General features: G+C 47.5%; 1 protein-coding gene across 1 annotated transcript in view; it reads right to left on the bottom strand.

Moving 5' to 3' along the window:
* The window catches only part of CSMD2 (CUB and Sushi multiple domains 2), a 571,607-nt gene that overhangs the window by 104,477 nt on the left and 440,364 nt on the right, over positions 1-26,766 (bottom strand). The window contains exons 28-32 of the mRNA XM_087858682.1: positions 22,268-22,406; positions 18,458-18,645; positions 9,170-9,364; positions 8,142-8,258; positions 5,570-5,683 (exon numbers count right to left, since the gene is read on the bottom strand). Coding sequence (XP_087714808.1) covers positions 5,570-5,683; positions 8,142-8,258; positions 9,170-9,364; positions 18,458-18,645; positions 22,268-22,406 — 753 coding nt within the window. The remainder of the gene's footprint in view (positions 1-5,569; positions 5,684-8,141; positions 8,259-9,169; positions 9,365-18,457; positions 18,646-22,267; positions 22,407-26,766) is intronic.

Below are 26,766 nucleotides of genomic sequence, written 5' to 3'. Positions count from 1 at the left end.
CCACAGGGAGTAGAGAGTTTTATATAGCGCACTATTTACATGTGACCCAGATGGCTGAGCCTGGCTAGGAGTCATTGCCCCAGATAATTTCTGGCTGCCAAAGCAAAAGGAAAACTCATGAAGCAAAAGCCTCTCTTTATTATCACCACTGTCTCTGGCTCTTTAACAGATGTGAGCAGAACAAAACTCTACTTTTCCATCCTCCCATCCTCTGGCCTGATATGTGGATTAGGGACCCTATGATCTCTCACAAACCCACTTCAACTTCCAACCCTGGATGTACACAGACCTACCTCCCTCTCCATGGATAAGCACATAGTAAAATCCCTGGACGCAAGACAAGCTCCCAAAGTTTTAAGGGTGAAGACCACCCAGAAATCAAAGCAAACATTTTTATGTGAACTACAAAAAGAACAGGCAAAAATCTCAGAAGATTTTCAATTGTGGTTGTTGCGAGATTAGATCTAGAATTGCATCTATGAAGTAAGAGACGGCAGGTGTGCCGAAGAAAGTTCTGACATCAATAAAGCCTTCAGAACTGAGAAACACTAGTACGTGGCAGCTAGATTCTATAGAAATTGAACAGAGAAGTGGAGATTAAATTTCGGAAATTCTTCCAGAATCCACAGGAAAAGGATAAAGAGATGAAAATAATGAGAGAAACCATAAGCGACATGGAAGATATATCAAAGGAACTCCAATATGCATACATCAAGAATTCTAGAGAGAGAGAAGACAGGAGAAACTGAAGGAGAAGAAATAGTTTACAAAAGAAGGTAACTTTCCTAAGCTTAAGAAAGACTTGAGTCTCAGACTAAAATTGTTCTCAAAGTGCCAGATATAATTAATGAAAAAAGATTTCCACTGTAACATATCCTAGTGGGCTTTTAAATTTTAAATATAATACACAAAAATATGAAAGGCATCCAGAGAGAAAAGAATGAGTTAGCTACAAGGATAAAGAATCAGGTTGGAATCCAATTGTCCGTGATATTAACTGCTGGAAAGAAGAAAACAGCAGCTGCAGTTCTGAAAGAAGTTTGTGACCCATAATTTGATTTACAATCAAGTTGTCATTTATATGATACGTCAAAGGAAAGATGTACTCATACACACAAGGTGACAGGAAGTACTGCAGTGATGAGCCTGCTTAAAAAAAAATGAATGTAAGTAGGGAAATCAGAAACTCTCAGGGATAAAGACAACCAGGAAAATACAGTTAAACCTAAATATTTATTGTCAATGAGATAGCAAAACTAAATGCAAATGTAAACACTTGTTCTTGGGGAAGAAGTCCATAATTTACAAATAACTACTAATAATGTTAATATGAAAGTCTAAATATATACATAAGAAAAACCTTGTAAGTTAGAGATGGGTCAGATATGAATGGAAAAGCAAGAAAGCAAAAGCAAAACAAAAGAAACAAAACCCCGCAAAGAACAAAACCAGATGACAGCTATCAGACCAAATGTAAAATAAGTAAGTAAACATCCTCTTAAAAGAAAAAGACTCTCAGAGAAAATGAGGAAAGATCTCTCAGGTGAACACAAACACAAAAATGGTTGGAAACACGAGAAGACAACAAGATATCACAGTTGAAATGGAATCTTTAAATCCTCAACATTCTCAGTCACTGATATATCAAATAGAAAAACAAAATGAAGACTGTTGAGTAGTGGTCCTCAAGCTTCTCCCCCCGCCCCGACACCCCTTAGGGACGGGAGCACACCACTCTCATCAGCGTCAGGGTCTCCTCATCAGTGTTTCTCCAAATGAGGAATAAGAGATGATCTGAGAATACTGATATTTATACCAATAGGTCCTATCTATCTATCTATCTATCTATCTATCTATCTATCTATCTATCCATCCATCCATCCATCTATACTTATTTCTTTCTCTCCATTGGTCCTTTACATTTATATCTATATCTGTATCTATATCCACATTTCCATATACAGGTCTTAAATGTATCCTCTCTCTCTCTCTCTCTGCTTATGTCTATACTTCTGTATCTACAGCTAAACTTATACCTCTATCTATCTTGAAAATCAAGAGATTTTGAAAAAGCATCCTACCCCAAGAGATCTTGACTTATGCTCCCGGCTGGGTGTGCGTATGTGGGGTGTTGATATCAAAAACTCATTTCATTGAGAATCACTGATAGAATGGAATTGAATAATAAAATTGAGTAAGATTGGCCTAATGGCTATTACAAAGCTAATTTAATCCTAACAATAGCTCCAGGAGGCAGAGGTTTTCCTCTCTGCATTTTATGCTGAGGGAACTGCAGCTCAGAGGGGTCAAGTGCCGGGCCCCACAGACACCTAGCTGGCCAGGGCGAGTGCTGAAATTAGGGGCCAGGCAGTGAGCGCTGGGCCTGAGCTCCCTGTCCTCTGTGGCCTCTCAATTCTGCAGAGAACACACTCTCTTCTGAGATAAACTTAAGGAATTAAAAAAATGTCTTTGGCTACTGAGTGGGCCTCATTTCATCCCCAGAGCAGAAATGGTTCAGGCTATATTCTCTCATCATGTGGTAATAAAATGAGAAATTAACACAAACATTTAAATGTAACAAGAACAAAATCCAAGTTCCTGGAGGAAAAGAAAAGGCAGCCTTAAAGGACTCAGGCAAAACGAGGAAAACAGGATGACAGATTATCTAGAAAGTAGCGAGGAGGACAATAGCACACATCGATACTCATAGCACGAAGCCCGGACTATCTTAGAGAGGAGTGTACCGCTAGCCACGTGCTCTTTATTACACAGGGAAGATAACGAACAAAGCTCTAAACTCAAGGAGTTAGCACAAGAAGAACAGCATAATCTGAAGAAAAACAGGAGAAGAGACATTATGAAATAAACCCAGAAGTCAATTAACTAAAAAAAAACAAAGTCCACAGAAGAATTGGGAAGCAGAAGCAATAAGAAACGCAACAAAACAACACAAAACCCCTGCTCCCGATGGGAAAAGAGGGGCACTAGGCACTAGGCAGTAGGGCCTTTTGGCACCTAAAGGGACGGGCTATAACTGCTAACACAAAGGAGATTCAACAGCATCAGAGTCTATGCTACAACCTATGCTGCTGAATTTAAAATAATTACAAAATGGGCTTTTTACTACAATATAGAATATCCACATTGATATTGAGGTAATATACTTGAATAGACCAATAACAATGGAAGAAAATAAAAGAAAAACACCTAAAAGGAAGAGATAAAATAATGAGACAAATTTATTTGCAGAAGGTATTGCTTCTTGCCTAAAGGGCCCAGGAGAAATCAGTCGGCAGTGTTAGCATTATTACAGAGGGTTCATTGACTTTACAAAATAACCATACCCAAAATACCAGTCTTATAATATAGTAGCAGAAACCAGCTAGAAAATATAATGGAGGGAAGGGGAGACCCGTTCACAGCAACAACAAAAACAACAACAAAAATTGCCATGAAAAATCTAGGAGGGAAGTTAACAAAATGAATACAGCTGAAGTGAAAATTAGAGCCCTGTCCCCAAGGTTACAAAAGATATATTGATGGAGAGACATACCATGTTCCTGGAAGGGAAGAAGCTGACTATCATAAAGATGTGAATTCTCCCTCAATGAATCAATAAGTTTAATGGAAGTTCAATGAAAATTCTGATGCAATTTTTTTTTAACTTGGCAAGATATTTCTAGAAGTTATTTGGAGGCAAAAATCAACAAGAACAGCCAATAAAAAATTCAAAAGAAAGAATGAGTTTGGGGACTTATAGTACCATATGTTTAAAATTATAATATTAAACATTTTCATAATCTTACACTAAACTTTTTGACACTGATACAAAAATAAACAGACACTTAGAGACATGGATAAAAACTCCAGAAACATATCCTTAACTTCATAAAAATTTAATAGATGTAAATCTGGCATTTTGAAAATTCTGTTAGGACAACTGATTAACTAAATTTGAAAGAATATGGTTAGATTCCCTATAACAAATAACAAATCAAAATAAATTCCAAAGGTATTAAAGCAAAACAAACTGAAAAGAAGCAAAAGAAAACACAGAATATTTACACAATCAGCATAAAAGGAGAAAACTAAAAAAGAAAGCATTGATAGATCTGATATCATGGGAAATTTAAATTTTCTGACATTAAGACACACCCTGAAGGAAGTTAAACGGTAAATGACAAACTGTAGGGGAAGGCTTTTTATAGCATATAATATAGACATGAAGTTTTTATGGTACATGATAATGCATAGCTTGTAATAATAATGGAGCTCTCCTAAGTCAATAAGAAGATAAATGCTAATAGAAAAATCAACAGCAATTCACAATTAAATTCACAGATAAAAAAATGCATGGGCCAATAATTACATTATAAAAAGGTTAACTCAACTAGTAATAAAAAAAGGCAAATTAAGAAATGAGATACCATTTTCACTTTTCAAACTGATGATGTTTTGTTTCCTTAATTAGCTAGTTTTTGTGAGAATAAAACATGCCCTCTTATTCACTGGTGATGAACAAAGAGGCAAGAACTTTGTAGAGGGATGTTTGGCATTTTGGCATATCTCAAAATCTGGGATTTTCAGAATTCTGTTGAAACAACTGATTAAGTTTGAAAGAATATAGTTATATTCCCATAAAAAGCCTTAAAGATCACACATATCCTTTAACTTAGCAATTCTACTTCTAGATAATCTAAGGTAATAGTCAGAAATGTATATAAAGACATATGCATAATACACGGAGTTACTACTATTCATGAGAATGAAAAATTAGAAACAATCTCAATGTTCAATAATAGGGAATTCATTACATACATTTTTTACATAAATTTTAAGTAACTAGATGATAGATTATTTTGCATCATTTAAAAATCCTATTATAGAAGAAAATAATGACAGAAATGCTCACAATGAACATTTCAATAAAAATATGTATATTGTTTTATTCAATAAAATATGCAAAAGATTAAGTCTAAGTAGATATAAAGCCTGGGGGGGGGGAATACACTCCATCTTTCAATGGTTCTTTCTGGGTCGTTTTTATTTTAATTCTCTATACAATTATTTTGTCTTGCCTCTAAGTTTTCTACATTGAAAATGCAGTATGCTTTAATTAGAAAAACATGTTGGGTTAAGAATAAACCAACAGGGTCAGGGTGGTGATGGGTAGTAAGGAGGGCACATATTGCATGGTGCACTGGGTGTTATACGCAAGTAATGAATCATGGAACTTTACATCAAAAACTAGGGATGTACTGTATGGTGACTAACATAATATAATAAAAAATTATTATATAAAAAAAAGAATAAACCAACAGGGGAATACTACACCACTAGGGGGCAGCAGGTGTAGACACAGCTTGGGGTGAGAGTAGCTTCTGAAGCCCCCTTCTATGTTTGCCCTACCAGGAGCTGACTGTTGCGTTGTAGAGACAGTACCAGCTTACGATAGACACAAAGCTGTGTGGTTCCACCGCGGCCAGTCTTATAGGGCCTCTTTCCTTCCAGTTGGCCCACGATGCCCTCAGCCCGCCCCCATGCCCAATGCCGGCCGAGCCCTGGGTACCTGTGTGGGAGCCCGAGAGGGAGCTGAGGAGCCGGGAGTGTTGGCTGTGGCCGTCATGCACCTCCACCACGTCGTTGAGGGCCGTGTGGAAGAAGGCGAATTGTCCAAACACCACTGTGGAGGAGACACGGTGTGGAGACCTCAGCATGGAATGTTGGCCGCCATCTTGGGGGCAAGGACTGGAGGTGTGGGGACTGCAGGCCAGGAGCAGGGAAGCCCTGGAGGAAGTTGTTGGTTCCTGGGGCTAACTGCTTGCTGAGGCTTTCTGCGGGCTGATCAGAACACTGGCCAGACACCAGGCATGGGGCTGCGAGGAGATGGAGAGGGCCAGCTGGCATTCTCCCTCACGGGTCAAGGTAACACTGAAGGCTGAACTCAACGGTCAGGCCTGGTGGAAGTGGAGCTGAGCTAACCCTATTCCCTTCTCAGACAGCAGTGGCATTAGCTACTCATGGACATGGAGGGGCTTTTGGCAACATCCCCCATTTTCCATGTGATCTCAGGACCCTGTATTTTCCTTTATTTTTTCTTAAAAAATCCAGACGACTGGGACAGCCCTTGATACAAGATGCCCCATGTTTTAGAAGGAGCAGCTACTCTTGGGGAAGGAGCAACTGTCTAAGGAATGGACAAACATCTTTAGCTCATTTCCCTCTCGCCAAGCCAAGGGAAGAGGCAAAATGGCATTTATCAAGCACCTCCTGTGTGCCAGGTACCCATTAGAATGCTTACTCTGTGCAAGCAGGAATGTTTCCTATCCCATCCACCTAACTCAGTACCCATTTTCAGGGCTTTAAAATGTGTTCTCCTTCCTGCTCCTTTCTCCACCCCTCCAACTCCTGCTCCTTTCCCTCTTGCCCTGGTTCTTGCTCTCAGATGCACCTGGCGAGCTAGGAGGCCAGTGCAGACAGACTGAACCAAGGTCTTGCAGATAGCTGAACTGGAGCTGTGCCCGCTGTGGGGTCAGTGACACAGCCCCTCTGGCAGTGACTGGCAGAGAGGGAGTGGTTGAGGAAAGTCCCTGTGATTCGTAAGTCAATAAAGGGGAAAAAACCCCACTTAAGCAAAGAGATAAGCAAGATAATTTCAGATAGTGTTAAAATTAAGCCCTAGAGGTAATGGGAAAACATGATAGGATGAGGCAGGTCACTTTAGGTAGGGGCTCAAAGGAAGATCTATTGGAAGAGGATGTCAGAGCTGAGACCTGGAGCTGGAGGACAAGTATTGCAGACCCAGAGGCAAACAACTGCCCCTAATCCCTGGGTTCAGCATCCTTGGTCAAGAGAAGATACTTGGGACAGATCACTCCCTTCCTCCAACCAGCTCTCTGCATGCAGGTTTCAGCCCAGTGAAACTGACCAGACTTGGGGTTGGTTCTTTTAAAGGCCTGAGCTTTTTATTATGGGAAGAATCCAAGCACAAACAGCACACCACTTATCGAGGATTCTCCTCTGTGTGGCAGATTGGATTGGAAAACCTTGTAGGACTTCACTCACAGTGACCCCGCAGGTTAAAAGCTCCTGCCACTTAAGTATGTTGGGGAGCATGTGCCTATGCACCTAAGTGCACAGGCGCTGGGGTCGGAATGGTTCATGACGGCTGGAGCTGTAGGTTAAGATGAGAGTGGGAGTTTAGAGAGGACATGTCTCGCTCGTATCTGCAGCAGGTGCATGGTCCCTGAGAGATGCTTCATAAATGCTTGGTGATGTCAGGTGTTATCCTATATCCACACCATCCTATTTCAAGAATCAGCGGCCAGCTCTCCGCAGGCTGCCCCATCTGTCCCTCTCCTAGATGGTCAGGATATATCAATGCCCCTTACCCCACCCAACACCAATCCTGCTTAGAAATAGTTGTTACTCCTCCTACAAAGAGGAGATCCAGGGAGAAATCATCCAGGTGGGTCACCTGATTGATTGCCCAGGTACAACCAGCCTGGTTGCCACTTAGTACATACTGAATTCTCCAGGAATGGCAGGACTCTCCAATGTCCCCACTGCCAACCAGGTGACAAGCCTGGCTTCTTTTTGCCTGCATTTCTTAGAATCTGGAAGTTTTTCTGCTGTCTCAGGACACTGTTCTGCTCCTCACTTTCTTGTTGACCCTACCTATAGTTGCTGGACCAGGCACCCAGTCTCAGATAGAATATTGGAACATGGTGGTTCCTAGTTCTGTCCTACTCCTTTCTTCTTCCTGCCCTTTGGCTGCCCTCCCCCGGGGTTCCCAATCAGCCTGGAACTGCAGCCCCTCTACTGAGACTTAGGCTGTGCTGGCTAGCTTCCGGTGTCCCTGCCTTCCCTCTGTCCTGGCTAGTTCCTCCCCAGCTGCATCCCCTGGTTCTGCTGGCCTCACCAGGGCCCCTCCTCCCACATGTATCAGGAATGTGCCCTACTGTGTATCCTACTTCCACTTCATGGCATCTGCAACCAGGTGTCCTATACAGGAGACTATCTGCCCGTTCCCACAATGGGAGTGCATACAATTGAGAGTGGGATTGGGACACAACTGAGAAGGGCTGGAGGCCCTGGAAGAGGTCAGAAAACATACAAACAGACATGCAACACCTCCATACCATAGTCCTTGGGCACGGTGACAAAATAGAGGCAGATCTGTCCACTGGTGTAGTTCTGGGGGTAGTTGGGGGACAAGACCACTCCGTCTGAACCCACATATTGTCCCCCACAGGGGGCTGAAAGAGAAATCAGAGAGGGCCAGGTGACCTTATAGACCTCTCACCAACAGTCATCCTTTGTTCTGCCCACCCCCAGCCTGAGTCACTGGCCCTGGTGGGGTGGCCCTGAGGTTTGCAGCCAGTAGTGTGGTGGAGGGGAGTTCTGAGGACATCCCTGGCCTGACATGTGGCCTGAAATCCACCCTGAAGCCATCCAAGGCCCTCCTGGCCACACGTCAGATCTTGCCCTCTAGTAACACGAGCATTGGTCCCTAGAGGCACAGGGGCCTAGCAATGTTCTTCGGCCCCATGGCTGAAGTCTCCCCCAGACAGTTAGTGTCTCATGAGTAGACTAATAACTAATGAAGGTCCCAGAGTAGCCCCACTGGGAGTGGCCGGTTCATGCAACCCAGCCACCTTCTGTTCCCATCCATGGTGCCCAGTTCCACAAGGGGTGACCCTGAAAGCCAGCCCCTCTCCGCTAGGCAAAGGGGCCTCCTTGCTTTCCAACTTGGATGGCCACCATGCTCTTGAAATTCTGACACTCTTGCCAGGGCCCCATGGCTAACCAGATTCTGCTGGCCTTAGTTTCACACACCTGACCTCTCAGTAACTCTTCCTAGGCTCAGGAACAAGCCCAGGTCATCTTTAAACTCTCATCTCCCTCCTACGAGCTGGTGGTATGTCTGGGGGCCCCTGCGGAGGACCTCTATCTGAGTGGGGGTGGGAATGCTATGTGATCCGAGAGCGAGGACACATTGATAGGGACTGTACACCTGGTGAATTACCAGCCTCTCTCATTCACAGTGAACACAAGCAGCCTGCTCGGAGGGCCATGTCCCACCCCTCCCCATCCCCCAGCCAACAGCCCCCTCTGCCGCTGGCATGCCCTCACTCCCTCCGACCCCTTCCCGTCCCCACTCGGCCACCTGTGCACACTGGTCGGGGGTTGTTCCACGCCGGCTTTCCATCAGGCCCTAGGACGCAGCTGAGGGTAGAGGCACCCTCAACCTCATAGCCCCCGTGGCAGTAGTAGGTGATGGAGGAGCCCAGCTTCAGGTCGGACCCCACCCGCGTGCCATTCTTGATGGAACCAGGATCAAAACATGACTCCCGTGGGTTTTCTGGAAAAAAGACACACACACACACACACACACACACACACACGCACACACGCACACACACACGCACACACACACACGCACACACACACCACACATGCAGAGGACTCGTTAGCGGCCTAAGTCCATGGTGCAGCACCTAAGAGAAGACCCTGACTTGAATTAGCCAGAGCATATGGGGATTTGAGAGTGGTGGTCCTTCTCCCTTCAGGTCTGAAAACTTCTCTAAAGCTAGGGTTGGAGGTCATCTTGGAGAATGAAATTTTCCTTCTCCCACATTCTTGCCCTGACCCACAAAGGAATGAGTCATAGCTAAACATCTGGGGCCCCTTGTCACGAATGGACTCATTCCTTTCCAAGAGAGGCTGCCCGCTGTCATATCCACACCTGGCAGGTACTTCTCAGTGCATGGGCACCAATACTTAGATTAAGGAAGGAAGTAGGAAACCGCACTTTAAGCCCTGGACTTTCTAGGGTTAAACAGTTTTCCAGAGTTGTGCACTGGGCTACTGGGTGCTTGCTAGTTTATTAAAACAATAGTATTTTTCCACTTGATTTTCATTGCATATATGTCTTCCCAATTAGGCATACCATGAAGTACCTAACAGGCACCCACTCTGTCCCTCTACACTGGACGAGAGTGGACTTGGTGCTGCCTGAGCAACTGAGAGCCCTGGTTGGGGCCCCACATCTCTGGAGAAGGGTACTCTGCAGCCTCCCTCACCATTAGCTGGAAATCCTGAGGAGTCTTGAGAGCCAATGTCCACTTGCACCCACTGACGCTTTCTCTCATCCTCCTTGTCCAAAGACCACTGGTGTCGTCATGGCTGGGCAATGTTAGGGACATGCCACCGGGTATCAGGTTTCCATTGGACTCCTGGAGGTTATACTACAGGGAGGTCTGGAGATCAGGGCTCACAAAAGGTGCCGGAAGCCCGTGCAGGAGGACTCAAAAGTTCAAATAGCACATTTAAGGCAGAAAGAGCCAGACCAGAAGGGGTCAGAGTTCAAAGATGAAAAGCTGAGGAATTCTGCTGAGGCTGTCCTTGTCACCTGGATGTCTTTTAGGCTGCCTATCTTAGGCAGCTGCTGCTTGGGGGGGGGGGGTTGCTCAGCTGCCAGTTAGCCCAGTGACTGATGGGATGGGGCTCTGAGAGTCCATGGTCCTGCCAAGTCTGGCTGCTCTTGCACTGGAGCCCTGAGGATGGCCCTGCTCTTTGTCTTCACCTATAGCTAAGGGTGTAGTAGTCCCGGATATGTTGCATTTAAACTCAGGTGGGACCCAGAAAATGGTCCTTCTTCTAGCAGAGGACCCCTCAGTGGTTTCCTTGTGCGCCCTGTGGTGCGTTGCCTTCACCCCCTCATCAAACCTCTCTTCTCCCGAAGCCCACTGGCTCTGGCTAGAGTACAACTGGCCATTGGGGAACCCATCTGAGAATCAGAGAGACACAGAGAACAGTCACCATCTTATATTTCATCTGTCCTTTTTACAAATGACAGCAGGTCAAACCTAATTTGAAGTGCCAAGAAATTAGGTAACTTAGAACTAAGTTGACATAGCTCGTGAGGGGCAGAACTAGCTGTGGCCCCCAAAATTCATTTCCCCTCTTCATCCTTCAATAACAGAAACCGGATTTTATCCAGAGTACCCAGGCACCAAACTTCCAGCCTCCAAGCAGCTATATCTGGCCAAAGAGATGTAAACACAGTCAAGTCGAAGAGTCTCCTGTCTCATTCACAGGAAAAGCCCAAAGCCTTACAGGCCTACAAGCCCTGCACCTTCTATCCCCAATCCCCACCCCTCTATGCTCTTAATCTCAACTCCTATCATTCCTTTGCTAACTTTGCTCCAACCACATTGGCCTCTGTGCATGGAATGTTCCTCTACCCACATGGCTCTCTCTCGCGTCTCTTTCAGGATTTAACACAGTGTCTCCTTAGAGACACTTCCTTGGCCAGCTGCTCACATTTTTGATCTTCCTCTCCCCAGCACTCCCAGTCACCTTTCTCTGCTTTGTTTCTCTGCACTGGCATTAATACTATCTCATGTACTATATATTTACCCAGTTTTTTTCTATCTCCTGCCACTAGAATGTAGGTTCCATGAGACAGTTATCCAGTTTTATCTACTGCTCTAGTCCAGTGCCTGGTACATGTTAGGCATTCAATAAGTACCTCTTACATGGATAAATGTGGCACTTCTAGAAAGGCTGCTTAAGAAAAAGTGACTCAGCTGAGAGAATGCTCATTGGCCCTTTATTCCTTCTTTCCTCCTTCCCCCAGTCTGAACTTAGACATGATGGCTAGAACTCCAGTTGTCATCTTGGATCCTGAGATAGCCATGACGATGGAAGCCATGTCTTCACATGGCAGAGCAGAATGACAAAAGGAGCAGGGGTGGGGGTGGGGGTGACCTCATCATCCTTGGATGACAATCTCTAGATTTCCTTTACAGGAAGGAGGATAAACTTCTACCTCATGTAAGAAGCTGTACTTTTGGGTAACAGCTGGGCATGTCTGTTGCAGAACTTGACACTATCAGAAAGTCCTTTCTTCCCTTCTCTGCATGGCAAAAACTCCTACACTTTTTAATGCCACCTTCTCTTGAGCGAGTTTCCTGAACTTTGCCTTCTATCTGGCAGAATTCTGTTTTTCTTTCCTGAATTATAGCATGTGTGGTATATTATCTTGGTAGGTTGGATAAGTGTATTTCTTTCCAGTGGATTCTGGACTCCTCAAGGACAGGGACCATCACCTATTCTCTTCATAACCCTGGCAATTAGCACAGAACCTGGTATGAGAGCTGGCTCTGTTTGGCACATAATGGCTGCTTAATAAATGAATGCTGAATTGATTGGCTGAACACCTCAGGGCTTGGCAAATCCACAATCACATCAGCGATTCCAACTACAGACTGTATTTTATAGTTACTCACATGTCAGAGCAAGAAGAGCTCATCATTCCAAGCATTATCACATTAATGAAAATGACAAGGGTAATGATAATGATGATAGCCCCTTACAGAGAAATATCACATTATAATTTTCAAAGAACCTTCCAATCTGTTATCTCGTTTGTGCCTCACAATGGCCTCTGCAGCAGGCAGGGCCAGGTGTGCTCCTGTTCAGGTTACAGATGAGAAATGTGGTGATCAGAGAGGCTAAATGAGTTTCCCAAGCATTCAGCTGGTAAGAAGTAGAATTAAGACCAAAATCAGGTCTTTAGTCAGTCAGACTAGAGCTCAGCTGTGAATGATAAAACTGTAATGACTGAAACCTCATTGGGATAATAATAAATAAAAACCAAGCCCTCCAAAACAAGAACAGTAAAAGAACCAGCTTCTTTTTATCCTAATAGATAAGGAACATTTCTAAACATGGTAATAGCAGGACACTGAAAATAGCAATCCGCACACCCAACCAGTAAGGAACTGGTTAAAAAGGCTGGATTACAGCCATCTACCAAAATACAACCAGGCTTTAAAAAGAACCGCAAAAGTCTTTGAACACGGATATGGAAAGACGACCTTGGACAAAAACCAAAACAAAGTGAAAACAAACCCATATGACAGATTAGTACATATGGTGTGATCTCTATTCACATAGAACAGAGATCAGCGAACTACAGTCTACAGTCTCACTGCTTGTTTTGTATTTTCAATAAAGTTTTATTGGAACATAGCCATGCCTATTTGTTTAAATAATGTCTATGGCTGTTTTAGCATTACAACAGCAGAGCTGAGCAGATGTAAGAGAGATCTGTCTGGTCTGCCAAGCCTAACTATTTATTGTCTGGTCCCTTACAGCAAAAGTTTGCTAACCCTTGTTCTAGAATTTACACTACTTTGTATTTACATTAAAATATCTGGAATGAGATAATAAACCATTAATAATGGTACTTCAGGGGATGGTAGTAACGGGAGGTGTCATGTTTTCAGAGTACATCTTATGGACTTCTATGTTGCTTGAATTTTTCCAACAAACATGTGTTACTTTTAAAATAGGCAAACATGAACGTATCTCCATTTTGAATTTAAAGAAGAAAGACCCACGGCTGTGGTGGGTGGTGGTAATGGTGGTAGTGGAAGCAGGTGTGGAAATCTGGTTGTTACTCCTTTCCCATACTGTTATGTCCAGAGGCTTGAAAGAGAAAATAGGTACATTTTAGTACCTTCTGGTAGAAGCCGACCTTGGCCTTTCCGGAGTTATTTCAGATTCTCTAACGCAGGCTTCAAACTCTTCTTCTGAACTTCTTCAAACTCCCTCTGTCTGCAACACTCCCCCAGCCCTGTTCTTGCACAGCGGCTTCTTCTCAACCTTTAGGCCTCTGTTTAAGTGTCACCTGCTGGGTGAGGTCCTCACCTTCACCAACTGCCATTCTGTAGTTGACTCCCCATTTCTCTTTCTCACAGCAACATTCTCTTTCCTAACTTCTACTTCTTACTCCTTGTTGGTCTACTTATGTATTGTCTATTTCCCCCACTCACCTTTATATTACCTTAGGGTGGGGACCATGACCACTGTGCTCACTGCTGTAGCCTCCATATTCAGCATAGGGCATGGCACGAAGTGGGAGCTCAATAAGCATTTGTTGAGTGAATGAATGGTCTCTACACTCATGAATGGACATCCTAGCCTGTCCCTGTCCAGGAGGAGGCCACCACACCTGCTGGAAGATGACAACAAAAGTCCCCCCCCCCATACACATACACCCATTCTTCTGATGTTTTTGGCTTGGAGAAAGACACTAAGTCTCTCTGGGACTCATTTTTAGTAACTGTATCCAAAAACCAGGCTCCTCCTTATTCCCCGTTTCCTTCGAGCGAAGGGTAGAGCTACCCAGGTGGCTGAATTCAGATGAGAATGCCTGAGAGCATGGTTTTATAGAAGTCCACAAATGACATGATTGCATTCAGAATCATCTAGAAGACCTGCCTAGAATGACTCAGACACCACAATCACCTGCCAGGAGTAGCTGGACAGACACACCTACAAACTCATCCACTGTCTTATAAGTAGGGGAGCCTCCAAGATCTCATCGGTAGCAGAAATGTCTCTCCATCTGGTTGTCATGAGGACATGAAGTCTGCAGAGGCAGAAACTTTATTTTGTTCCCTGCTTTGTTCTCAGCCCCTATAAGAGTGTCTGGCATACATAAGGTGCTAAATAAATATTTACTGAGCAAACAAAAGAATAAAACTGCATGATCCGCCCTCGGCCCTAATGAAAAAGCCTAATTCCATGACATTATTCAGTGGATGCTTCCCTTAAGCCTGATCAGTCTGAAGGTCCTCTGGGATTTGGAATTGGGACCCAGACTGGGGAGTGATTCAGAGTCAAGAGTGAGGCGGCCATACTTGTCCTAGGGGAAGCAATGAACGTGCATCTGCAGAGAGGGGAGAATGTAGCAGATCCTTAGGAAGAAGTGGGGAGGAGACCAAGTGGTCCTGGAGACAGGAGGTAATCTCAACCTTCGACTCTTCCTTCCTGATTTCAGTCCCTTGGAACTTTATGCTTCCTGCCCTTGAGCTCTTGTATTTTAAAGATAGACTCCCTTCTTGTGTTAAGTTAGAGGGAGTTTTTGTTATGTGTACTGTTAAAATATAGAATCCCTTTTAGCTTAAATTAGTCTGGCCATCAGTTTTCTTATAAGAAAGTTTTTGTCTCAAGTTGGATTCAATGCGTTTTGGTTTTTTGCATTTTTATAATAAATTAACCCCCTTTTTTTTTGCTGAAGTTCGTCTGAGTGGGTCTCTCAATTTGAAACTAAATGAGCCCTGACTCAGCTGTGACCACATTGTTTCTGCTTCCCACTTGGGAATTTGGCAGGATGTGGGGAAAGGTCCCTGGTCTGTGTGCCTCTGGTCAGAGGGGGGTTGACCTCAGAGAGTGGTTTTCCCTGGACTAAGCCCAGCAGAGTCTGGCAACATCTCCTTACGTCGTTCCCCTCACCTCCCAAACCAGGACACCTGAAACCAACAGCACCCAGGAGACCCAGATACTCAGCATTAGAGGAGCCCTGGATCTCTCTAAAAGACAAGGCTGCATTCTGCCTCTGGACACAGGATGCAGACGATTCTCTTCCTAAGGATCCAGACCTGCCTCAGTGTGCTAGTCCTTAGTGGGCTACCTCTCAGTGTATGGTGTTCTATGGACTCACGGAGTGTAGTGTCTCAATTCCTTGCCATGGATCGGAGACATATATAGGATACACACACACACCACAAATATTCATGTTATAAATATTTCACACTCATGTGTGTGCAAAACATCTCACACTTTATATCTTCAGTAAACAGAAAAGAAAATGTACTGCATTTGATAGGGATAGCCCCATGAGGAGGGTTCCAAACTCTTCTCTATTCCAAACAAGAGTAGAACAAATGAAATATCCATTTCACAGGAAAGAAGGCAACGGATAGAGAAGATGGATTAAAGTGTGCCCCAAGTAGCTCCTGGTGCTGGGCCCTGTGTTGGGGGCTGTGCCTGTTTCCCACCCCCACACTAGCTCTTTCATGCAGTGTGCTGTCCTTCTTTGATGGGTAAGGCATGGATGCTCAGAGAACGAAAGGGACTTGCTTAAAGTCATACAGTTAATAAGAGATGAGGGCCACCCCATAAAAATATTGAGCATGGGGGGGGGGATATCACTGAGGCCATGGGATCTGGTAGCAGAGGAGACCCACTCCAGGAATCCAGGGATCCATTCTAGGAGAAGGAGGCCAGGAGGCAAGGCAAAGGGTCCCTGGGTCCCACAAAATGGGTTGTCTGACCAGAGGCCATAGTAGAGGGGTGACTAATATCAGGGAGTGTGTCATCTGAGAAGGCAGGCAGGCTGCCTCAGGCCTCACCAGGCATCTCCTGCCCCAAACAGCACATTTATCTTGGTGCTTATACCACAGATGCCAACAAGATGGTAGAGGGTGCACGGGCGGGCATCCCCACTCCCCGCTCCCCGCTCCCCAGTAATTGGCCTCCTTCAGCCACTTGGTTGGCCCAGATGCCTGCCTGGAAGGCCTTTTTTCCTGGGGCTCTGTTTTGGAGCTGGGGACCCCTCCAGATGTGGTCTTGGACCAACAGTTGAAGGTGGGAAGGGCTTCCTTGGGAAAGAGGGCCTGGAAGTGTGGCCCTGGCCCGTGGCTTCAGTGGAGGGGATTGGGTGAGAGGTGGCTGCAGCCAGGATGCCGTGAACCCAGGAGCTTACTGTATCCAGGGATGGTGAGCTAAAGTCCTCTTGTGAAGAGGCTGGAAGGGGTGACCTCTGGGGTGACATTTTGGGATCTCCACCAGGGGGAAGACCCCAGCAGGGACAAGCTGGAGGTGGCTAAGGTGGTTGCTAATGCTTGACCAGGGTAAAAAGCTATCACTTTTGGTGGCGACACAGGGTGTCATTTTGCAAGGGTGCAACAGAAGGGCCGGGGGGCAGGGAACTTGAGGGTACTTCTGTGGGTGTGATGGAAGAGGTGAACAGGAAGAAAACTGAAGATGGTAATATGGCAGTGGGGACAGTGGTGGCAGAGCGATGGGTCCCGGGCTGAGTCTAAGTCACGCCTCTTTCAGAATTCCGCACTATGTGATGGTGTTTGTTCTGATACCAGTGCATGCAGAAGCGTTTGGGGACAGGAGGTTTATTGAGTGGCAGGTGTCTGGAGGAAGAGAGGATGGCAAAATATCCATTATTCAGACCAGCCCCACGAGGAGAGAAGACCGCAGCAAAACGTTCTCTACTTTGTGCGCTAAGTATCTTCTAGGATTGTATCTGACCAAAGAGCAGGCAGTCGGTAAATTTCAAGGATTTCGATGTGGTGATGGACGTGAAGTACGTAGGACCATGTGGGCGGTTGGTCAATGCTAAGTTAGCTGTTGTTATGATCGGTATTATTTGTGAGTGTGCGTGAGACATTCCCAGCAGTTGCCAGAAATATTTAATTAAGGAGCCCTTTAAAAGGTTGCTGAGGTCCGACACTATGCAAGTGGGGGACATGAGCCAGAAACTTTTTAATTTTAACGGGTAATATGACCCCATTTGTCCACACAGGCTGATGAGGCCCGGGTGAACTTGGGTTAGAGCAACAATAACAAAATCAATCATCTCTAGAGTATCTGTAGAGTGTTTAGCACCTACTGGGCATTGTACTCCTACATATAATATGTATGTATAAAATATCTTTTAATTTTAACCTTCTGCAGCGTAATTATTATTACCACCACTTTATAGATGGAGGAACAGCTTCCAAGAGATAATAACTTGCCAAGCGCACAAATCAAGCAAGAAGTGGAGCTCGGGTTTGGATGATGGCGTCTGGGATAATTAGGGAAGAAAAGGTCACACAGAGAATAACAGGGTAGAAGCACTCAGAGTGGCTGGGAGCCTGGAGCCTCTCTTACTCTTGCTGCTGGAACATTACGGAGCACCTGCTGCGTGCTGGGTGCCGGCCCAAGGGCTCCGAAGCACAGAGTCATGGATCCTCACAACGGGTCTGTGAGGCAGGCATCAGTCTACCACCATGTTATGATGAAGGAATGGGGGTTTAGAGAGGTTCAGTAACTCGCCCAAGGCCACACAACTGCCAAGTAGCAAACATGAGCCCGGGACGCAGTTAATCTGACAGTCTAGGCTCTCGACGGGGCAGGGAGCGAGGCCTGTTTGTTTGTAAGGAGATGCTTGTGGGAACACGGCCATACCCATTCCTTTATATTTTGTCTTGGGCTGCCTGAGTGCTACAGTGACAGCACTGAGTGGTTGTGACAGAGACCGAATGCCTCACAAGCCTAAAACATGAACTATTTGGGCCTTTAAGAAAAAAATGTGCTGAGCCCCGCTTTGACCTCTATGCTTTGTCTTGCAAGGACTGACCCTCACAAGAAAGGACACAAGAAGAGCAGGGATGTGGAAATAGAAATGAGGTGCGAGAGTGCCGGTCCCCCTTTCTCCCAGGCCTGGGGCACATGGGAGGGAAAGGCTAAGCCACCCGGAGGGCCACAGGGAAGGCAGAGGCTCTGCCTGTGACCCAGCCCTGTGCCCTCCTCGCCATCCCTCCCCTCTGCCAGGTCTGGCTGGCCCTGCCCTCCATACTCTCGGCCACCAGGGCTCTACCTGTGTAGTCGATGACGAAGCCCGCACTGCTCACGGACGCGTCACTGCGGAAGGCGAGGAAGAGGCTGTTGCTGCTACTCTCGATGCGGCCTGGGAGCTGGGAGCCATAGAAGCTTCCTATTAGAGGGCTGAGAGAGTCCCGTCCATCGTAGATATGGAGGAAGTCATAGCCAGGCTCCAAGTTAAAGCTGGGGAATAAAAACATCCCGCCCCCACCCCACTAAGGTCACAAAAGGCCCATGCTGGGCCTTAGGCTCAATCGAGGGAGGGGGCCTCCCAGGCAGTGAGCCGTCCGCCCCACTGGAGCCCAACTCCTGACACTTTCTGGTGGGAGGGAGAGAGGGAAGCCCCAACGGCCTCCCAGTCAGGCCAGGAGATGGATAAGCCAGGCCTGGGGGCAGAGGAGACTGGTCTGAGAGTCAGTGCCCAGAAAGCTGGAGCTGAAAACCTAGCACCCTCTTTCTGAAAAAAACATTTTTAATTGAAATACATTTGACATATAATATTGTATAAATTTAAGGTGTGCACCATGTTGGTTGGATGCATTTTATATGTAATATGACTGCCATAGTGGTAACATCTAGCCCCTCTGTCACATCTCATATAGGTATCACTTCTCTCTAGTGGCTGGAGTAGCTAAGATCTAGTCCCTCGGCAGGTTTGAGGATTATAATACAATACTGTTGTCTGTATTCACTACACTCTGCACAGAAGGGAGAATGAGTTACCAATTCTATATACTGAGCCGCCAGCCAGAGCAGGTAAGCTCTCTTGTCTGCCTCCGATGGTCTTTAGATTGTGACACTCAGCACCTCCTTTTCCAGGAAGGCAAGAGTCACCCGGGGGGCCATTCCCTGGCAGGGAGGGGTCTGTTCTCCTGAAGAATCTGGCTCCGTCCCCTCATCTCCGCCCCACTTCCCACCTCTTCTCACATTCTGCTGCCACCCCGCTCCTGGCACCCACGGGTGTGCTTCTTTCTTAGCTATCTTGACCCTCACGTGGGAAAGAAATTGAATTAAAAAATTAGCAAATTGAATATTGAAGTTCTTGAATATCATTGATCCCACTGCCTTGGCTAGAGTGAAAATGATGGAAAATGCCAGGACTGGCAAGAACGTGGAGCCCCTGGAGCTCTCAGAGCCTGCCTGTGGGATGGAAAAGTCGCTCAGCCACTTTGGAAAGCTGTTTCCTGACACCGACTAGATCTGAACATATGCCAGCCCTATGAGGCAGCGACTCCGCTCTTAGGTACACGTCCCACAGAGCCATGGATACTGGTCAAGGGTGCAAACATGAAAACAACAGAATGTGAGCTGAGAACAGATTTGTGATGCAAACTTGTTCAGAGCTGAGCCATGGGCTGGGATACTCAGATACTCCATCTGGCTGGACCAAGAGTGAGACGGCAGTTCCGCTGAGACATGTGGCAGAGAGAGGGGGCTGCGACATCTCTAGGACCAAGTGGGTAGGGCTGGCAGGGAGACGGGATGGGGATCTGGGGGGTCGGGCGGGGAGCCAGATGTATACTCATCTCCTTCCTCCACAGCACCCTCACCCTGGGGCACCTGCAGAGGGGCACCACCACTGCCGGGTGGTCCTGTAACTGTGCTTCCAACCAACCGCTCTTGCAAAAGTCACCAGGGCAGAGTCTTGGAGCAAGTCAGCCTTGGTCAGATTATGGCTCCACCACTTCCCAACGGCCTTCTGTTCTCCTTCAGTCATCACATTTCATCTGAGCACTCTCAATATGCCAGGTACCGTGCAAGGCGCTCAGGACACAGGGATATGACAGACGCCACACCTTCTTCAAGATGGCGGTGGGGCTGAAGGAAGCGACGGATGTGAAGACAACAAAGTATAAAGTCTGTACAGGCACAGTGGGGTCACAATACAAATCTCCTCGGGGAGGAGAAAATGAAACTTACATGGAGGCCAAGCTGGAGCCAAGTTTTGGGAGCTGCAGAGACCCCCAGTAGTTGGACAAGGAGGGAAAAGGAAGTCTCCACGAAGGGAGAAGCAGAGGCAAAGTCATAAGGTCAAGGCATGGTCTTGAAGCTGTGAGCAGTTCGGTCTGGCTGGAGCTCAGGGGTTAGGACGGGGTCGGCGGAACTGGGTGGAGAGGTAGGCAGGGACCAGATTGCTTGGACTGAAAAACCGAAGTTCTGACTTTATAGGAAAGAGGAAGCCGTGACAGGATTTTAAAATAAGAGATCTATTTGTTTGTGCGTTTGTTTTCCACTGGAGGTATAACTTATACCCCATGAAATGATCAGCTCTGAAGTGTGTCACCCTGTGGGTTTTGACACATGCATAGCAAGACCCAGGACACTTCCCACCATCCCCAAATGCTCCTCTTCCCAGTCAATCTTCCCCACCTGCAGAAGCCACCACTGAACACATTTTTATCACCATAGATTCATTTCGCTAATCCTAAAATTTCGTCTAAGTGGAATCATACATCATGGACTTTTTTTGGGTCTGTCTTCTTTCGCTCCGCGTGATTTTTTGAGATTCAGCTCAGCCACATTGCGTGTATCAGTCGCTCATTCCTATTTATCACTGAGTAGCACGTTATCATATGTTTCAGTGGAAAAGATGAAGTGGCTATGTTAGCATTTTCACATGACAAGATCTCTTCCATAGCTAACTCCAGAAGAGGTTGGCATGGGAGGAAGATGGGGGCAGACGAACCAGTCAGGAGACTATGGTAGTAATTTGGACGGGAAGTAATAAGATTTCAGCCAACACAGTAGCTGGGAGGCTGGAGAAGACGGGAAAACGTGAGGGCTGTTAAGGCAGCAGAAGTTCCTTCCACACCTTGCTCACTAATGGAAGCAGCAGGGCAGGAGTACGATGGTGGCACTCCCCAGGGATCAGAAGAGAGCTCTTCTGGGGAGGGGAGGGAGTCATATGCTTAGTTTTGTACAGGCTGTGTGGCACCTGCAGTCACCAGACCACAGTTGGAGAGGAGAGCCTGCAGCTCAGAAGACAGTCCGGGCCGTGGTAGTGTGGAGTCTCCAGTTTACAAGAAGAAGGTGAAGCCATCGGGGCAGAAGAGCTGGCCCAGGAAAGAGGGGTGCATGGGAAGAGAAAAGGCTGGCGATAGAGCCTGGCCAAGGAAGCAGGGGCATGACAAGGAAGCTATAAAGCCACAGAAGAACCGGAGCGGGGTAACTTCCCAGAAAGTAAGGAGAAAAAGCAGGGTAAGGATGGAGGGAGTGACTGAGAGGGGCAGCGGGATAAAACATGGGAAGTGTCATTCTGTGTGGCGACCAGGAGTTCGCTGGTGTCTTTTATCAGAGGAGTTGCCGGCGGAACCACGGAGGCAGGACCCAGACATTGGTGGTCTGAGAGCGAACAGGAGGCGAGGAAGGAGACACAAGCAGAGATGATTCTTTTGAAGAGTTTGCCTCTGATGGGATAAAGGAGTCAGTGCAGGAGCTGGATGGGGGAGGACCTAGAAAAACCTGAGCCTGTTTGCATGCTAGGGAGCAGGAGGGAAGGAGACCGGTGACAGCAGAGGGGGAGACACAGGGAAGCAGGGGGAAAAGGATCCAGCAAGGTCCTTCTTTCCGAATCTCAACATCTTCAGAGGAAAAAAAAAAGAATAAAGAATAATAGCTACTTCATCAATTACAAGGCTTAAATAAGACAGGGCCCCCAGGAGACATGCAATAAATGCTAGTCTCCCTCCTTTGGGCTCCTTCATCTGCTCCCAGCAGACCTGTGTGCACTCGCCTGGAGACCCCGGGTCTAAAACCCCTAGTTGCTGTGAGCCCCTCGTCTCCCACCCGGGGGAAAGGTACATACATGTTAAATACCAGGGCGATGACGTAGTCCGGAGAGACGGTCACTTTCCAGTCACACTCCTTGCCTGGTGGGTAAGGTTCTGGGTAATTTGGCGACAGAATGACTCCTGATGGTCCCGTCAGGTCTCCCCCACAGGGCGCTGGGGAGAGAGGAGGACAAGGGTCAGCCCTGGGTGCTGCTGAGGCACAGTGGAGGAGGGACTGAGTCTGGCAGACCTGAGTGAAAACCCGACCCTAGGGGCCGAGGGGAGGGTGGGATGTAATGGGTACAGGGTTTTACCTCTGAAGTGAAGGGAATGTTCTGGAACAGAGGTGGTGGTTGCGTAACATCATAAATACACCAAATGCTACAGCGTCATTCATTTTAAAAAGGTGAATTTTACGTTACGTGAATTTCACCTCAAGAAATTATTAAAAACAAAACCAAACTACCTGGCTCTGCCACTTCCTGGCTGTGTGACCTTAGGGAATTTACCTAACCTCTCTGGACCTCAACATCCTTTCCCTATTGCAGGAAGAGGTACTATTTCCCTCAGGGATTGTAGTTAAGGATGTTGGAGAGGTCTGTTAAAGCATCTGGCATACAGTAAATAGTCAATATTTGGAGACATTCGATATTCTCTCGTCTTTTAGACATTGAAATACATGGTCTCCTTCCACTGCCTCACGTCCAGTTTCCAGGTGAGCTTTGTGGGTGTTGATACCGAGTTCCAGTGCACTCGCCGTCAGGAGGCCTGAAGAACACAGTCACGTTCACCTGCCAAAGCGCGACTGGCCTCCTGTCAATGCTCTCGGCATCCGCCTGGAGTTGCAGATACCTTCCAAGTTTCCAGAAGACCTTGTCTAAGACAGCGTGTGCTCCTCACTTGGGTGGAGATATGACAGAGCTCCATTCGTCCGTGGTGGTCTCCACCCGACCCACCCTGAGATGCCGGGCCTTTCAAGGGGGCAGGGAGGGGGAAGTGGCTGGTGCTGCAGCCAGCGGCTTACCTGGAGCCCGCTGGGGCACTTCCCAGATCCTGAGTCAGGTTCTCCCCTGAACGGCGGGGTCACTGCCCTGTAGCAGTACGGTCTGATAAAGTGGGGGCTGGAAAGCGTGTGGGGTCATCAACAGGAGAAGATGGTTGAGACTATCAGTATGGCTTGGTCTGAGAAACCCCACAGGGCGCCACTGGAGGTTGAGGTCGAGTAAATCAGCAGGTAGCCCATAGGAGCAGGGAAAACCATTCAAGGAGGGGCCAGAAAATCCGAGACTAGACATGGAGGTGGGAGCCAAGGGTACATCCAAGACCCAGCTTGAGAGCAGCTACTCGCTTGTCGCAGAGCTGAGCTTTATTGCTTCACGCTGTGGCTTTCACTCAGGGCAAGCCTTCGAGGGCTCAGACAAGCCTACAGGGTCTTTTTTAAAAACAGCAGGCTTCGGGCTGGGCCATAAAAGCCCTACCATGGCTGAACATAAAGCCTGAGCAGTTAATAGTAGTGGGTTCCCCACCCCCCATGGAAAATACATCCCAAGTCCCGACTGGAACACCAGGAACACTCAGGGGGGCACTTATTATATGTCCAACGTGATGCATGGCATTCTAGACACCTCATCTCATTTACGTCTCAAAACAACTCAGTGACCTATGGACTTTTCTTCCTGGCTTAGAACTGAGGAGCCTGGGGCTCAGGGTGTTGAAAGACCTTCCCCGGAGTCACTCTGAGACTCAACCTTCACCGGTCTGGCTCGAAAGGGCAGCACTTCGCACTCTTCTATTCTGCTCAGAATTGCTGGTGTGGAGTGGGGAAGCAGCCCCCGCTGGGAGAGCTTCTATGAGGGAGGAGGGTTCCCTGCACCAGGTCTGCTTTGTGTCTGCCTCGCTCCTCCCCTGCGCCCGCATGGAGAAGAGGGCTACGTGAATGCGACACACCAGAGGCCTGCACGATCAGGATAAAACCTTGCACTCAGCACAGCAGGACCCACTGCACCGTGCTCTGAGAGTGGTCCTACCCGGGCCAGCCTAGCGACTGTCTGATGCAGCCCAGGTCACGTGGGCAGTCCCAGCTCCCTGGGGGACCCTCCTAAGGGGGCACAGTGACACCTCCATGAGGGCAAAGGCCACAGGGCGTGAGCTTCCTCTGTGGCTCAGGGGTTTCTTCCCTTAAGTTAGCCAGGGATGGGAGTGAACCTGGCTGTTCCTGAAACTGCCCCTGTGATTCTTCTGCCCACCCCCAAAGCGCTTGAGGTTTGTTTGGGTTCTAGGCCTCTGCCCTGGCTCAGGTCCCTTCCAGATGATTCCCTGGCATGGGACATTCAGGCATCTGCTGTCCACTCAGGACCCGGCGTGGGCTTCATTGCCCTCTGCCATTTGTGTGTCAAGGCCTGGCCGGACTCCTAGCTGCTTCACCAGCAGAAGTGCTCCAGGCTGGTGGAGGGGTGCGTGGAGGAAGGAAGTCCCTTCCCTTTCCAGGCCCCCGCACTAGCCAGAAGGACAACAGAGCTGCAGGAGAACAAATGAGGCCTTGGCAACACCCCAGCATTGCCTGGTCCTTTCAGCAGATGTTCACGGGGGTTGGGAAGCCAGGTGGGAACTAGAAGCCAGGTGTCGCTCCCAATCCAGGGCACTTGTCCTGCACCCACTGTCATGCCCTGTCCCCTCCCTACTCTGAGTCAGAAACAGAGGGTGGCTCATGGAGCTTACACACCATGGAAGCCTGGGGGTGAGGGGTGGGAGCAGGCAGCTGATCACCCCAGATGGCCAAGTGGGCCGGTGGTCGTGAGGGGCGAGAGGTGTGAGAAAGGCCATCAAACTTGAAGTTACACAGTCCTGGGTTCCAGTACTGGCTGTGCCAGTTACTAGCTGTGAGTTTGGGCAAGCTATGCCATCTCTCTGAACCTCTACTTCCCCATCTATAAAATAAACAAATAAAAAAGAGTAACAACAATAATAACTTCTAACACACACCGTGTTCACCGTGAGCCAGACCTGGTCCTGTGCGCTTTATAGCATGAACTTCTTTCCTCCCCAGAACGGCCTGGTGAGCTAGGTACTCTCAATGTCCCTATTTTACGGGGGAGGAAAATGAGGCCCAGGGAGATTCAGTCATTTGCCTAAGGCCACACAACTTGTTGTGGTGAAGCCACCAAACTGGGTTGGTAGTTGGAATCCAGAACCTGAGCTCTAAACTTACCATCCGATGATTCCATTTGTGAGAATGCAGCTAAAACGTCTAGCCCAGCGCCTATCATGGGGATGGCGCTCAATAAATACTTGTTTTCTCCCTTTGCTTCCTCCCTATAATGAAGGGATATCAAGGCCAGCCAGACCAGTCATGGCAGACTGCCAAGGGAGCTGGAAATTAGGGGCTTGTCACTGGGATTTCCAGACTGTTTGAGAGAAGAGACAAAGACATTCATTTTGTTGCCGGAGGAACGTTTCCCCGAGCTGAGTACAGAAGAATGGGTAATGAAAGCTGAATTAACCTCTTTGCCCTGCTCGCTGCACATGTATTGTTCTCAACAGCTTAACACCGTGCAGCACCCCCCCTTCTCCACCTGGGACAGTCTTGTCTCAGGACCTGCTTTTCTGTAAGAGAAGCCTAAGGAATCACAGCCCTATAGAATGCTAAATTTGGAAGAGGCCTCAGAGGTCATCTGATTCCCTCCTGGGCCTCACCAGAATTACACTACCCAGATGGGATTGGGGCTCAGGGATGGGGAGGTGAGTCGTGAGTCCAAAAAGTTGAGAGAATCAAAGAAGGGAAGGGAGGGAGGAAGGAAGGAAAGAGAAAAAGAAGGAGGGAAATTAGTATTTCTTGAGATCTGGGTTAGTTGTGTCCTCACCCCACGATGCCATGAGAAGTATACTTACTCTCATTGAGCTGAGGCTCAGAGAGTTGGAGCAATTCCTCCAAGGCCACTGGACTAGTCAATGGCAGAGTCAGGATCTGAACCCAGATCTGTCTACTTCAGTACCCCACACTCTTTCCCACATACTGCTCCATGTAGCTGAAATCTGAGCTGTTTCTGGAAGCCAGGTCTCAACTTGCTGTCACTGTATATTCACCACGCTCCTACCACATAAGCGTGTGGCTCCTAATCACCTCTGATTTAGTGTCTCACCTTCAGTGCCAGGCCTCACGGCTTGGCCAGCAAAGGCCAGTCCTCGGATGCCTGGACAGAGCCTCCCACTGAGCCTGATGGAAAAACATGCAGGGCATCGCCGGGGTGAAGGCCGCTGGGCTGTGTCTTGGGAAGTCCCTGGAACCCGTCTCCAGCACAGGAGCCAGTGTGGGAGGTAGGAAATTGAAAGGCTCTGCTTTCAGACTGATGTGGGTGTGAATCTTGGCTCTGTCATATCCTAGCTCTGTGATTTGGGCAAGATATCCAAATGTGTCTAAATTTCAGTTTTTTGAACTGTGAAATGAGGGAATGGTGCTCATTTCAGAGAGCTGTGGGGAAAGTTAAATGAGGTTGGGTAAGAAAATGTCCAGTGCGGGGTAGCACACAGTAAGGGG

The sequence above is a fragment of the Ursus americanus genome, chromosome 33 (genome assembly GCF_024610735.1).
Source record: "Ursus americanus isolate L20-20 chromosome 33, mUrsAme1.1.p, whole genome shotgun sequence".
Taxonomy (NCBI): Eukaryota; Metazoa; Chordata; class Mammalia; order Carnivora; family Ursidae; genus Ursus; species Ursus americanus.
Note: the sequence above shows the minus strand (reverse complement) of the source record. Positions and strands in the feature narration are given on the sequence as shown.